This window comes from Berghia stephanieae, chromosome 5 (assembly GCF_034508935.2).
Source record: "Berghia stephanieae isolate SIO BIC M18660-M18661 chromosome 5, UCSD_Bste_1.3, whole genome shotgun sequence".
Taxonomy (NCBI): Eukaryota; Metazoa; Mollusca; class Gastropoda; order Nudibranchia; family Aeolidiidae; genus Berghia; species Berghia stephanieae.
In genome coordinates this window covers 61925740-61939187 of record NC_088364.1, presented here as the reverse complement: position 1 = coordinate 61939187, position 13448 = coordinate 61925740, and the positions used below count along the sequence as shown (strand labels likewise).

At 33.4% G+C, this 13448-nt stretch overlaps 1 protein-coding gene across 1 annotated transcript; it reads left to right on the top strand.

Annotated features, from left to right (window-relative positions):
• The first annotated feature begins 1676 nt into the window (after positions 1-1676).
• Positions 1677-11474, top strand: LOC144973368 (uncharacterized). Its single transcript, XM_078915707.1, has 3 exons — positions 1677-2494; positions 4505-6351; positions 7614-11474. The coding sequence occupies exons 1-3, from the start codon at positions 1903-1905 to the stop codon at positions 7761-7763; spliced, it is 2589 nt and encodes an 862-aa protein (XP_078771833.1). The 5' UTR covers positions 1677-1902; the 3' UTR covers positions 7764-11474.
• The last annotated feature ends 1974 nt before the right edge of the window (positions 11475-13448 follow it).

Genomic DNA, 13448 nt, shown 5'->3' with positions numbered 1-13448 from the left:
TTATCATCATCATCATCATCATCATCATCATCATCATCATCATCATCATCATTCGAAGGTTGGGAGGCCAAAGGAAACACGAAGAAGGTCTTGTGAAGAAGAGGTGTGGAGTTGACTGTGACTGGAATGTCCTGGGGAGAGATGAAGAAGAAGACACAGAACAGAATACAGTGGAGATGTACCGTTGAAGCCCTATGTTATAATATATTCCACAAGGAATGTAAAGGATTGATTGATGATGATGATGAAATTATCATAATCCGACTTCAACCAGTTTTCTGTGTGTTGCTGTTTTTCTTCTTCTTTTAATGGTGATTATTATTATTATTATTATTATTTTATTTTTATTATTATTATTATTATTATTATTATTATTATTATTATTATTATTATTATTATTTATTATTATTATTATATTATTATTTTATTATTGTTATTATTATTTATTATTATTATTATTATTTATTATTATTATTATTATTATTATTATTATTATTATTATTATTATTATTATTATTATTATTATATTATATTATTATTATTATTATTATCGTTATTATTATTATTATTATTATTATTATTATTATTATTATTATTATTATTATTATTATTATTATTATTATTATTATTATTATTATTATTATTATTATTATCGTTATTATTGTTATTATCGTTATTATTATTATTATTATTATTATTATTTATTATTATTATTATTATTATTATTATTATTATTATTATTATTATTATTATCATCATCATCATATTATTATTATTATTATTATTATTATTATTATTATTATTATTATTATTATTATTATTATTATTATTATTATTATTATTATTATTGTTATATAGTTCACAATCACGGCCATATTTTTTGCTATATAATGGCTGCTCATGGATGTTCTCACCACCCCGTTGTTTTTGATATTGCTAGTACCTACTTTTGAAAGGATTTCCCTTTTGAAATCCATCAAACTGAGATACCTCATAAGTACATACTGTCGATCGATATTCGCACGTTATTCTGCCTGTTTTTAGTCCTGTATCCGCTAATGCCCTTCCTAGTCTCGCCGATTTGTTTTCCTCATCGTGCTGTTATTCATATTTCTTTTCTTGGTTTTCATTTTTATAGAATCGCGTAAACAGGAAGTTAAACTTTTTAGATGAACACTTCACAACATCATCAAGCGTGGATGCCAGTTACACATTTATAATGCTAAACTCCTTCCACAAAGTTGGATACAGCTCAGAACTCAAGTATAAGTTACTACTATTGATTGTGGGACACAGTTGGCTAGGCAACTTGTACTTGTTTACGATTTATATTTTCATAATTTACAATGTACCTTATGCTACTTCTTTGGTAGAACTATCAAGACAATTTACAAGTATTTTTCAAAATATTATCATAATCTATCAGAGTCAGGTGTTATCCTAACCGTAAACAATGGATGGTATTGTTAAAACAATAGTTTCCTCATCAAAACCAATCGTTAGCGTCAGACTATATTGGTCAGTGTCATTAACATACATCATCTCGACCATCTGACTAACGATTGTTCGCAGAAAAAGTAGTTTATTAGAAGGAAAAAAAATGATAACTGAAAACTATTCCTTAAATTTAACATTTTAGTGTTTAGCATTTTATATGATATTGATCTGGTTAACTTGTCCGTGTCATTTCTGCTGTCTGATTCACTGTGTAAATCTCTGTGGAAGTACCAATCAATATATTGCAAAAGAAACTTGTTCGCAGGAGTTGATAATTTAGCTATTGTTTGAAATTTCCTTCAGTTTACACCTAGACGTCTACATATTCATGATTGTTTGTTTTCCGGAACGTCTAAAATAAAATCACTTTGCAGAAGGAACGGTTCGACAAGGGGCTAATAAATAATGAGCAACAATCACTATTCTTCCTTCGTCTTCACCTCTATCAAACTGGTCTTCATAGGACTTTGCTTCGTCAGTGTTATTAAAGCACAAAGTAATGTGCGAAATTTTACACGTGAAGCATTATTTTGGGTGGAAAAGGGGTGTATTTTCCCGGACAAGTCGCTGTATGTAACGCAAGCATCAGGTGCGCCACTTCTCCAGAAGTGTCAAATTGCAGAAAGTTTATCGCAGGATAGAAGAACAACAGATGACAATTTCTTACTTCAGCTTTGTCAGACAATTTACGTTGTGTCAGAGGCAATTTGTCAAGATGAGAAAATTGATAAATCCCCATCTAGTGACTTTAGTAAAGATAAATTGGAGCATTCTTTGAATTTCGACGTTGAGAGTGTGTGTGCCTATGGTTCATTGTTGCTGGGACACCTTAGTAAATCTGGTCGAGTCCCATTTGACTATTTCGTTCAAGGCTGTGCTCAATATTGTAAGAATGACGTGGATCCGCTTTGTCGCCTTATTGTAACAACCTTGTGTAAATACGGCGAACATTTAAATGTTCACATCTGCAATGTTAAGACAAATAAACGTTTGCCAGGTAGGTTATTTTATTTGTTTTCTGTTCATTATCCCTGACACTTCAAGTTTAAGTAGTATAAGTCCATAAGATGCAAGTCAGACCAGCAGAAAGGTCTCTTGGACATGGTTGTATAAAACTTTTTTTATTATATTGATTTTTAAAAATGAAGTGACAATTCGGACTCGAGTCTGAATAGTCTCCTTTGGCTTTCGGACTCAAACCCCAATTTGCGTGCGCATACAAAGGGGAGACGACACAATAAGGGCACAAGGCAGAGGATGGAACTAATAAAGAAATAGAAAAAGAGTTCAAAAGAAATTCTGTTTTGCCCATATCACAGTGACTCCGCTCACAACCCTACTTTGGATCATAGAAGGATTGTTGTCTATCTCAAACTATTATTATATTTATAACGTAATTTTAAAATTTTTTTTTTTTTTTTGTCCTGATTTTATTTGGATATCGTGGTATGTAGTTAGAAAAGCTTTTCATATATATCACTGTTTTTTTGACTGACTTTTGTTACCTTTGAAGAGTTTTAACTTTTCTTTTTAATTTCTATTCAATGCTGATGGTGACAAAACGTGGAATTGGAAGAAAGTTTTGAACAATTGCCTATATAAGCCCCCATTTTACTGCATTAAACCCCACCTTTAGAGCAATTGAGATGATACATAATCATTGATATTCTAGCTAACTTTTGAAGGGTGAGAAACTATCTGAACTTCCAATTAATCTGTGATTTTGTCTTTCTCATCAAATAAAGAGGTTTAGACTACCTGTTGATAGTTGCTAAAATCGTAATGTTGATTTGCATTATTAATTTTACATGTAATTATCAATTATTAAAATATTTTTTTAAAAACAACAAAAGTATACTGCCATGGGAGTCTGTTCAGACTGAATCCAAATAATCCGTTGATTGCACATGCGCATTGGAATTTGAGTCTAAATAACCACAGGAGACTCGAGTCCGAATAGCTGCAAAAAAAATATCTTTCAAAATCAAATTGAATTGGTGCATTTTATTATTATTATTGTTACAATTATTCCTCTTCTTCTTCTTCTTCTTCTTCTTCTTCTTCTTCTTCTTCTTCTTCTTCTTCTTCTTCTTCTTCTTCTTCTTCTTCTTCTTTTTTTCTTTTTTTTCTTTATTTTTTTTTTTCTTATTTTCATTATTTTATTATTTTTTTTTTATTTATTATTATTATTATTATTATTATTATTATTATTATTATTATTATTTTATTATTATTATTATTATTATATTATTATTATTATTATTATATTATATTATTATTATTATTATTATTATTATTATTATTATTATTATTATTATTATTATTATTATTATTATTATTACTAGTGGAAAGCCCACAATATTTGGGGAGAAATGGAGGCTGTTACGAACTGACACTCATCTATTTTAATTAGGCTTATATAACTATTGTGGAAATTAACATAGATTGAGATGAATCCCTTTTAGCCTTCACCAATAAAATTGGTCAGGTGATAAAGACTGTAGGTGTGCGCAAATGAATCTGACAACATGGTGGCCAGATGGTGATTCCCAAGGCCTAGGTCAAACTAAGGAGCTACCATTATGCCTTAGAAAATATTTTAAATGATCGTTTTAGTCAACAGGTGATAGAATTACCCTTAATTTCAAGTTACTCTTTATATATCAATCTGTAAAAAATAAGTGTTATGATTTTTAAATTTGCGAGTAATCCTGTGCTTGTTGGCAAAAATTCAACATGGGCTGTACAGAACAATGTTACCTTCCCCCATCCTATTTTTTTCAAAGATTATACTATTATTATTATTATTATTATTATTATTATTATTATTATTATTATATTATTATTATTATTATTATTATATTATTATTATTATTATTATAATTAAATAAATATATTATTATTATTATTATTATTATTATTATTATTATTATTATATTTAGTATTATTATTATTAGTATTATTATAATTATCATCACCTATTTTCTATTTCTATGATTGATTTCAGGAACTTCGGCCATTTCAGCAGCTGGTTCAGGTGGACAGGTGAACCCTACAACAAAATCTTTGACAGCTCCAAAAATTCCCTCCAGTGGTGCCAATTCTCAACAAAATTCAAATCCTGGAGGCCGTGTTAACTCTGTTGTGACTGGAGAAACCCCACCAAATTCTCACTTGGCTGCAAGTACCAACACTGGTCAGAATACTGTTCCCGCAGCCACAGGGATGGCAAGAGGTCAAGTACCTAGTGTCTCTGCTACGGACGTGGGTGGAGATGGCAGTCAGTCAGCATTGAGCTCAAATGGTAAAACTAAACCAACATCTGCTCCATCGGAAGTTCTCATTAATTCGACATCACCACAGGTTCTCGTAAATGGATCTCAAATATCGCCTGTAAATTCATCCCATGACTCACAGGCTTCGTCACAAATTGGACGTGATGGCGCTCAGCAACCTGGAATAGGGTCAGGTAATACGGGAGCTCAGCAACCTGGAACAGGATCGCAGCAACTTGAAACAAGATCAGGTAATACAGGAGCTCAGCAACCTGGCACAGTATTGGGTAAAACAGGAGCTCAGCAACCTGGCACAGTATTGGGTAATTCAGGAGTTCAGCAACCTGGAACAGGATCAGGTAATTCAGGAGCTCAGCAACCTGTCACAGTATTGGGTAATACAGGAGTTCAGCAACCTGGCACAGTATTGGGTAATACAGGAGCTCAGCAACCTGGAACAGGATCGGGTAATACAGGAGTTCAGCAACCTGGCACAGTATTGGGTAATACAGGAGCTCAGCAACCTGGAACAGGATCGGGTAATACAGGAGGTCAGCAACCTGGCACAGTATTGGGTAATACAGGAGCTCAGCAACCTGGAACAGGATCGGGTAATACAGGAGCTCAGCAACCTGGCACAGCATTGGGTAATACAGGAGCTCAGCAACCTGGAACAGGATCGGGTAATACAGGAGCTCAGCAACCTGGCACAGCATTGGGTAATACAGGAGCTCAGCAACATGGAACAGGATCAGGTAATATAGGAGTTCAGCAACCTGGCACAGTATTGGGTAATACAGGAGCTCAGCAACCTGGAACAGGATCAGGTAATACAGGAGCTCAACAACCTGGCACAGTATTGGGTAATACAGGAGCTCAGCAACCTGGCACAGTATTGGGTAATACAGGAGCTCAGCAACCTGGCACAGTATTGGGTAATACAGGTGGTCAGAAACCTGGCACAGTATTGGGTAATACAGTAGCTCAGCAACCTGGAACAGGATCAGGTAATACAGGAGCTCAGCAACCAGGCACAGTATTGGGTAATACAGGTGGTCAGCAACCTGGCACAGTATTGGGTAATACAGTAGCTCAGCAACCTGGAACAGGATCAGGTAATACAGGAGCTCAGCAACCTGGCACAGTATTGGGTAATACAGGAGCTCAGCAACCTGGAACAGGATCGGGTAATACAGGAGCTCAGCAACCTGGCACAGTATTGGGTAATACAGGAGCTCAGCAACCTGCAACAGGACAAAGTTACACAGGAGTTCTGCAAACTAGCACAGGATCGCTACTAAACAATCTGATCACACCTATGAATACAATGTCCACACCTATAGATATCGACCACAGTCAAAATGACCACCGCCTTGATGAGAATTACGACCTCGTCTCAGGCAATCAGCGGGGAAGTCCAAATCCACGTGTGCAATCGAATCAAGACACTCACAGCAACCCTGGAGAGTTTCAGACCATCGAAGAAAACGTTCCGAGCTCTGGCCATTTCTTTGCTTACTTTTTGACTGCTGTGGTCATCTGCATTTCAGGTTACGTCATTTTCCACAACAAACAAAAGGTAAGAGCAAGAGCATTGGCTTGCTTTTTTTCTAATTCTAGTTATTTCAGTAAATATTGATTACTTATTTTTTTCTAATAATTTGAGAAATAGCTCTGTGCAGCCTTTATAAATATTTTACAGTGAATGACATAATCAGTCGGATGGTGAAAAGGTTTGAACTGAGATATTGCCATGTTTAGTAAGAAGGTCAATTTTTATCAAAATTGAGTTCTTGTCATAAATGATTAAATTAACCCTTTTTTGTACATTTTCGGGAAATATCAAAGCTTAATTTCACTTCTAAATATTATTTACAGCTAGTCAAGTTGAAAAAGTATGAAATTTGAGAAAAGTTGCTGGATTCCTTTCCCATACATTTGACCATAACTTGATGAAAAATCACCCAATTTACTTCAAATAAAGATTAAAATGCTCTGGTGAGCAGTTTCTTCTTTCAGAAGATTTAAAAAAACAAAACGCAGATACAAAATTTTTACCTTCCGACTGATTATGTCATGCACTGACACATATTGAATCTAAAGTATCTACCAGATGAGTCTAAGTGAAGTTACCATGTCGAATTAATTTCAGGGGTCATTGTCGTGATCGTACTTGTAGTTGTAGTGTAAAATGTTAGTGTCAGTAATAGCCTCAGTTGTTGTAACAACAGAAACAGAATTAGCTTTAGTGGTAGGGGTAGTAGTAGTAATAGTGGTGATTGTCAACTTCATCATTGCTGTTGTAGTCATAGTTGTAGTATTAGTAGTCTTAATTGTAACAACAAAAACTATAGCAGCTATAACATTAGGTAGTAGTAGTAGTTGTAGTAGTAGTAGGTAGTAGTAGCTGTCATCATTATTGTAGTGGTTGGAGTTGTATTATTATTAGCAGTAGTCTCAGTTGTAACGACCGAAGCCTATAACATTGGTTATTAGTCACAGTGGTCGTAGTCAATGTTGTAGTTGTAGTATTAGTAGTTGCCTTAGTTAGCGGTAACAGCAGAAGGTAGCATCTTTAGTATTGGTTTTTAGTAATGGTAGTAAGTAGTAATAATAGTAGTCATCTTTATCATTATTTGTCAAGGCAGAAGTGTAGTCTTAATAAATATATTATTATATTAAATATTATTATAATCTTAGTAATTCTTGTGGTTGCAGCTCTAGCAAAGGTTCTTTCTTCTACTCAAATTAACAGTAACATACTGTCATAAATCTTAATCTTATTTTTCAAAAGAATGAGAACCAGTACTAAAAATAGATTTATTTTCTCTCAAACCTCAGATACTGGCTTTCATCGTTGAAGGACGCAGTGGTGGTGAAGGTGGAAGAAGACGAGGAGGAAACGTGCAGTATTCGAAATTGAAGAGCAATGTGGAAGAAGTGATGCCATCTCTCGATAAAGCAACCACGGCGAAGAATTTTGTTTACTGAATCTTTTTCATGCTCAAAAATGTGTGTAGTGTAAGGTGCAATTTTGTGTGTATTTTGGATGTTTGCGAAATGATAAAGTGGTAAATTGTCAGGAGTGCAGAAATATTTCTTTCAACAGGATTTTAGGTTGTATTTGAAAATGCATCATATACAGTTTTTTTTTTTTTTTGAAAAGCATTTTTATGTCTTTTTGTTTTGTTTTTGTATTTAAAAAAAGATTTTTTTGGTGTGATTTTGTTTTGTTTTGATTATTCTTTATTATCCATCCTTTTTAGATTCTTCCACCACTGTGATATAAAGTAGAACATTGAAATATCAAAACTGCAAGTTTTGGATTGTGTGTTATTATTAACCCTTATTTTATGTAGAAAACTTCGGATTATCTGTTCGAGATTGAGTGATTTCAGGATATTATTTTCACTCTGTATTCTTAAGAAATGGTTTGAAATTTCTGGCCTTTAATTTTTTTTTCCTTCTATTTTAAAATAATTTATATTTAAATTTTATATTAGTTCTTTTATTATTTCTATTTTTGATGAAATTTTGTATATATTATAGTTTTCCATTTAAACTATAAATCTGCCATCGTATGATAAAAGCACATATAAGCGTCATGGGGAAAGTTATGAGCTATGGTCAGAAATGTGTTCGAAAATTCTAAGGATTTGTTTAATGTTTAAATTTCAAAATGTTGTATTTCTGACAGTTTTATATTGCCCGTTACTACGTGACCCAGATAGTATTTTGTATCGTGAAACAGGGATTCCCATTATATAAAAAGCTCATTTTTGTTTTCTTTGGTGGAGCTTACATCTTTTTACCATATGATGGCAGAAATGAGGTCATGACAAAAGGTAGTTTTTGTAACATTCAACACTTAAAGATAATATAAATTGAGTCACTGTGTAAATCTGTGGAAAGATCTTGTTTTTCATCAGTTGTTCTGCTTCAAGTTATGGGAATTGATTTAAAACCTGAGGATCTATCACCAAAAAATTGAACTGGAAGTAGTTGTTTTTTTTTAGTGCCAAAAAAGTGTCGACAGAGTATCAACTTTGTCCATATTTTTTCAAGCCTTTTGAGAAGTCATTTTTTGCTTTTCCTGTTGTGCTACGTCATTGAACTTGGGAATATTTATCATTATTTAAAGCGGAGAAACTTGCGAAAAGTTTTTTGAAAACAACTTTCTTTTTTTCTTCTTTGATTGAGCGTATCAAAAATAACATTTTTACACATGATCATATATATATATTATATTCAACCTGCTATTCTACAGATTTAATCTGTATACATACAAGTTGACTGGAATTTTGGAAAACCATGCAGTTGTTAAGCTGAATTGTCATTGAATTGTTTATTTGTAATGCAAATACAATGTTTGAAAAGATTTCTTTGTTTAATATCTGTTAAAGTTAAAGGATGGAATATATTGTATAAAAATTATGATTTTTGCACCTCACAATGAAAGAATGATCTGAAAGCTATGACTGACATAGATATTGATTGTTATAGAACTATCAGTACTGTTTCACTTTCCATATTCCAACCCAGAATCTAATTTGACCTTCGTGATTTTAATACTTCTAAAAGTGATATATTGGATATGTGGCCGGAATTATCAAACTGGTATTATGTCGGGTTGGATCTGAGGATCAAAACTTAAAATTAAACTGAACTTGTTTTATATATGAGTATGATGTAAAATGAATAGTCGTTGGTGAGGATGGGGAATTTTGTTTTGTAAATAAAAAAAAAAAGTTAAATTCCTGATTATTATAATTTTGGCTATAAACTTAAATTGTCTTCAACTGTCCCATTCCGACATGATTCCTGTTTGAGGTGGTGCAAGCATGGGTGAAAGTTCGCCGGAAATATCCGGCATGGCCGGATTTTTATTTTTGAAAAAGACGTCTCGCCGTTTTTTTTTTTGTCTGGCCGGAATTCGAAAATGAAAAAAAACGGCATTTATATAATTAACCGCACTTCTGTTTTTTCCTCTTATTGGTAAGTGCAGAATTTTTTTTTCTGAGCACCTGCCTTTGCAGGATTAATATCATTGAGTAACTTTCACCCATGGGTGCAAGCACCAGATGCAATTGTACACTTGTGTGACAAATTGTGCAAGCACCAGATGCAATTTGACAAATTGTGCAAGTTCCCGATGCAATTGTACACTTGTGTAACAAATTGTGCAAACACTAGATGCAATTTTACACGTGGATGACGATGCAGGGAAATGAGTTAGACTGAACATGCAACTGAGCAGTTTTTAGAAGTTGTAATGTTCTCTTCAGAGTGAATTGCATTAGTTTTGACTTTTAGGTGGATTTGTCTTTATCGAGGGTACACTAATGGTCTTCAATTAAAAACTCACTTGTCATGAAAAGTTATAATTTAAAAAAAAAACTTTTTTTTTTGTCTTCATACAATCTTTTAGTTCCAACTTTTAAGTAGATTTTCTAATGCACTGTCAGAGAGCTAGATTACCATTATCCACAATCGGGTAATAAAGCAGTATTTAAATAAAAGGGCAAAACATTTGTGGCAGTAGATTGATAAAAGTCATTATGGGTTGTATTCCTGTGTTGGTTTTTATTACAAACTCAAGGGTGACAAGCCATGACTCATTTCTCTCACATGGTCAGAATTTGACAGAAAAGTTGGTCTGTGTCTGACCTCAGCCAATAAAATTACTACATTTGAAATATGTTTTGATTCGGGTAGAAAAACAAAAATGTGTCAGTACATGACATCATCAGTCGGAAGGTGAAAATTTTTGATTTGCATTTTTTTGCATATTCTGAAAGAGTATGCTCCCCATAGATAGTATTTTAATTTTTATTTGAAGTAAATCGGGTGATTTTTCATGAAGTTATGGTCAGATGTATGGGAAAGGTATCCAGTAACTTTTCTCAAATTTCATACTTTTTCAACTTGAGTAGCTGTAAAAAAATATTTAAAAGTGAAATTAAGCAATGATATTTCGCGAAGGTGTACAAAAAGGGTTGATTTAATCATTTGTGACAAGAACTCATTTTTGATAAATAAAAAAATTGACCTTCCAACTAAACTTGGCAATAGTTCTCCAACTGATTCACTGTAACAAATGTTAAAATTGTAACTGTTGTCTGTATTATTTTTAAGGGATGCCTACTTTTTTTTTTTTTCTTTTCTTTTTTCCACTTTTCCATATTGGAAGATTGTCTGTCTCATCATATGCATGCTGCTGTCATTGCCAAAATGAAATCATTATTTGAATATGTTGTTACATTGTACAGAATTATCCAGTTAACCGTTGTACGCTGGAAAGACAAGTATTTTAAAAAATTGGCCAGAAAACTCGTCCTTCAAATATCGATCGATTTTAAATGACCCTCATCTTGGCAAAAACTTTCAAACCTGGAACTTCCATGAAACTCTGAATTTTCTCAAAAACTGTTCAGATTTTTTTTTTTTTTTCTTGAAGTGCTGCGCATGTGACAGATGTGGGTAGAGATTTTGTTGCTCATGGCTTCAAACACAGAATTTGCATGCTCTCCTTTGTTTTGGTACGAGAAACTTTTTATGTAAACAGATTGAAATTGTTAATGAAGAATTTCATATATGGTGTCGGCTTTACTTTGGTTGAGTGGGGGGTGGGGTTCAGAAAAATAGTCCAAGTCAAGTTAACACGATTAAAACTTTTTATTTTTAAAGATAAAAAAAAAAAAATTGTTTAAAATGAAATTAATGCTGTCCGCAGAAGTCTTCCTGAAAGTTCCAGGTTTTTAGAGTTTTTGCCAAGGTGAAGGTCATTTTAATCGATTGATATTTGAAAGACGAGTTTTCTTGCCAAGATTTTAAATAAGTATTTTTTCAGAGTACAGCAGAATTGTGATTGCTTTTCCAATGTGATGGTTAAGGTAAAGCTCTCTAATTATCCTTTCTACCTTGGGAATAGGGGAGAGAGCAATTTGGGGCCAAATTAAACACGTATTAATTCTCATTGTTTTGTAGCTAAAATCATGCCAATATCTGTCAGTGCATTACATAATCAGTCGGAAGGTGGAAATTTTGGATTTGCATTTTTGGGGCCTTTTCTGAAAGAAATATGCTCCTTAGAACATTTTAATCTTTATTTGAAGTAAATCGGGGGGGGGGGGGGGGGGGGGGGGGGGGATTTTTCATGAAAATATCGTCAGATGGGAAGAGTAATCAGCAACTTTTCTCAAATTTCATACTTTTTCAACTTGACTAGCTGTAAAAAATATTTAGAAGTAATATTAAGCTTTGATATTTCCCGAAGATGTACAAAAAGGGTTGATTTAATCGTTTTTATGACAAGAACTCTTTGATAAAAATTGACCTTCTAACTAAACTTGGCAATATCTCAGATCTCAGTTTACTCCATCTGACTGATTATGTCATTCACTGTAACAAATGTCACATCTTCACCACTGTATTTCGCTGCCATGTCGATGAAATGTTTTTATTTTATTCCTACTTATTGAAAAGATTCAGTCCTGCCAATCTATCTATGTACGATAAGATAAGATAAGATATACTTTATTGATCTTGTATGGAAATTGTCATGTACTCAGTTTCATCATTGTTGCCCTTAATATTTCCCATACCCGTTTTTCTCTGGTAAATTCTCTCTTCGTAAATATAGATGGCAATATTAGAGAGAGTAATTTTTATTATAACCTTGTAATTACAGTACAGTGCTGTATTTTCATCAAGTCTTTAGTCAACAATATAATCTTATTTTAGACAGATTTCTTTCACACTCAGGAAAAACATGTATTTAAAATTTTGGCCAGAAAACTCGTCCTTCAAATGTCGATTGATTAAAATGACCTTCATCTTGGCCAAAATCTTTAATTCTGGGACTTCTGTTTTGCTAAGATAAGGGTGGTTTTAATTGGTCGATACATATTTGAAGAACATGTTTTCTGGCCAGACTTTTTTAATGCATGTTTTTCCAGAGTACGCTAGTTTTGTTATGCTCATTTTTATTTTCTGTCTAGTTATGATAGGGACAATCAATTTGTTTGTATTTAACATGGAATGAATGTCACACAATGATTAACTGGGTGGGGTTCCTTACCTCCCATAGTGGGCAGGGAGGCACTTACTGTCTTCTATCCCCCTCTATCTGTTTTCCAACCTGATTTCTGTCTTTGTCTTGGAATGAGATTACTTGGTTTTGTCCAGGCCCTGGCCGGATACCTTAGCTGGGAGGGACACAGTCAAATGTTTAGTTAGAGTTTTGGGAGATGATATTTTTTTCCTGGGTGGGGATCCTGACCTCCCATAGCGGGCAGGGAGGTACATACTGTGTCTTCTATCCCCTTATATCTTATCCAACAAGCTTTCTGTCTTTGTCTTGGAATGGGATTACTTGGTTTTTTCCGGGCCCTCGTCGGAGTCCTGGCTGGGGGGGAAGCAGTCAAATGCATAGTTATTGTTTTGGGAGATGATATTTTTTTCCTTGTAAATCATCTCTCTGTTATGTATTATTATATTGGTTATTTTTAATGTATAATGTAAGCATTTGAGTGTATTCCTCTTTGTTGGATTTTGTGCTTGTGTCCGGATGAGACATAGGTGATCTCAAACTAAGTACATTGGTGGTACGCTCTTGGAATCTACATCTGATCCCTATTTGTTCCCATTCCCCTTTGTCTTACTTTCTCTTGGGTG

Bases quoted from the DNA above. Each gene is read 5' to 3' on its own strand.
- LOC144973368 (XM_078915707.1), top strand. From the start codon at position 1,903: ATGAGCAACAATCACTATTCTTCCTTCGTCTTCACCTCTATCAAACTG. The intron at 2,495-4,504 runs GTAGGTTATTTT...GATTGATTTCAG, and splicing joins GACAAATAAACGTTTGCCAG to GAACTTCGGCCATTTCAGCA. The intron at 6,352-7,613 runs GTAAGAGCAAGA...CTCAAACCTCAG, and splicing joins TTTTCCACAACAAACAAAAG to ATACTGGCTTTCATCGTTGA.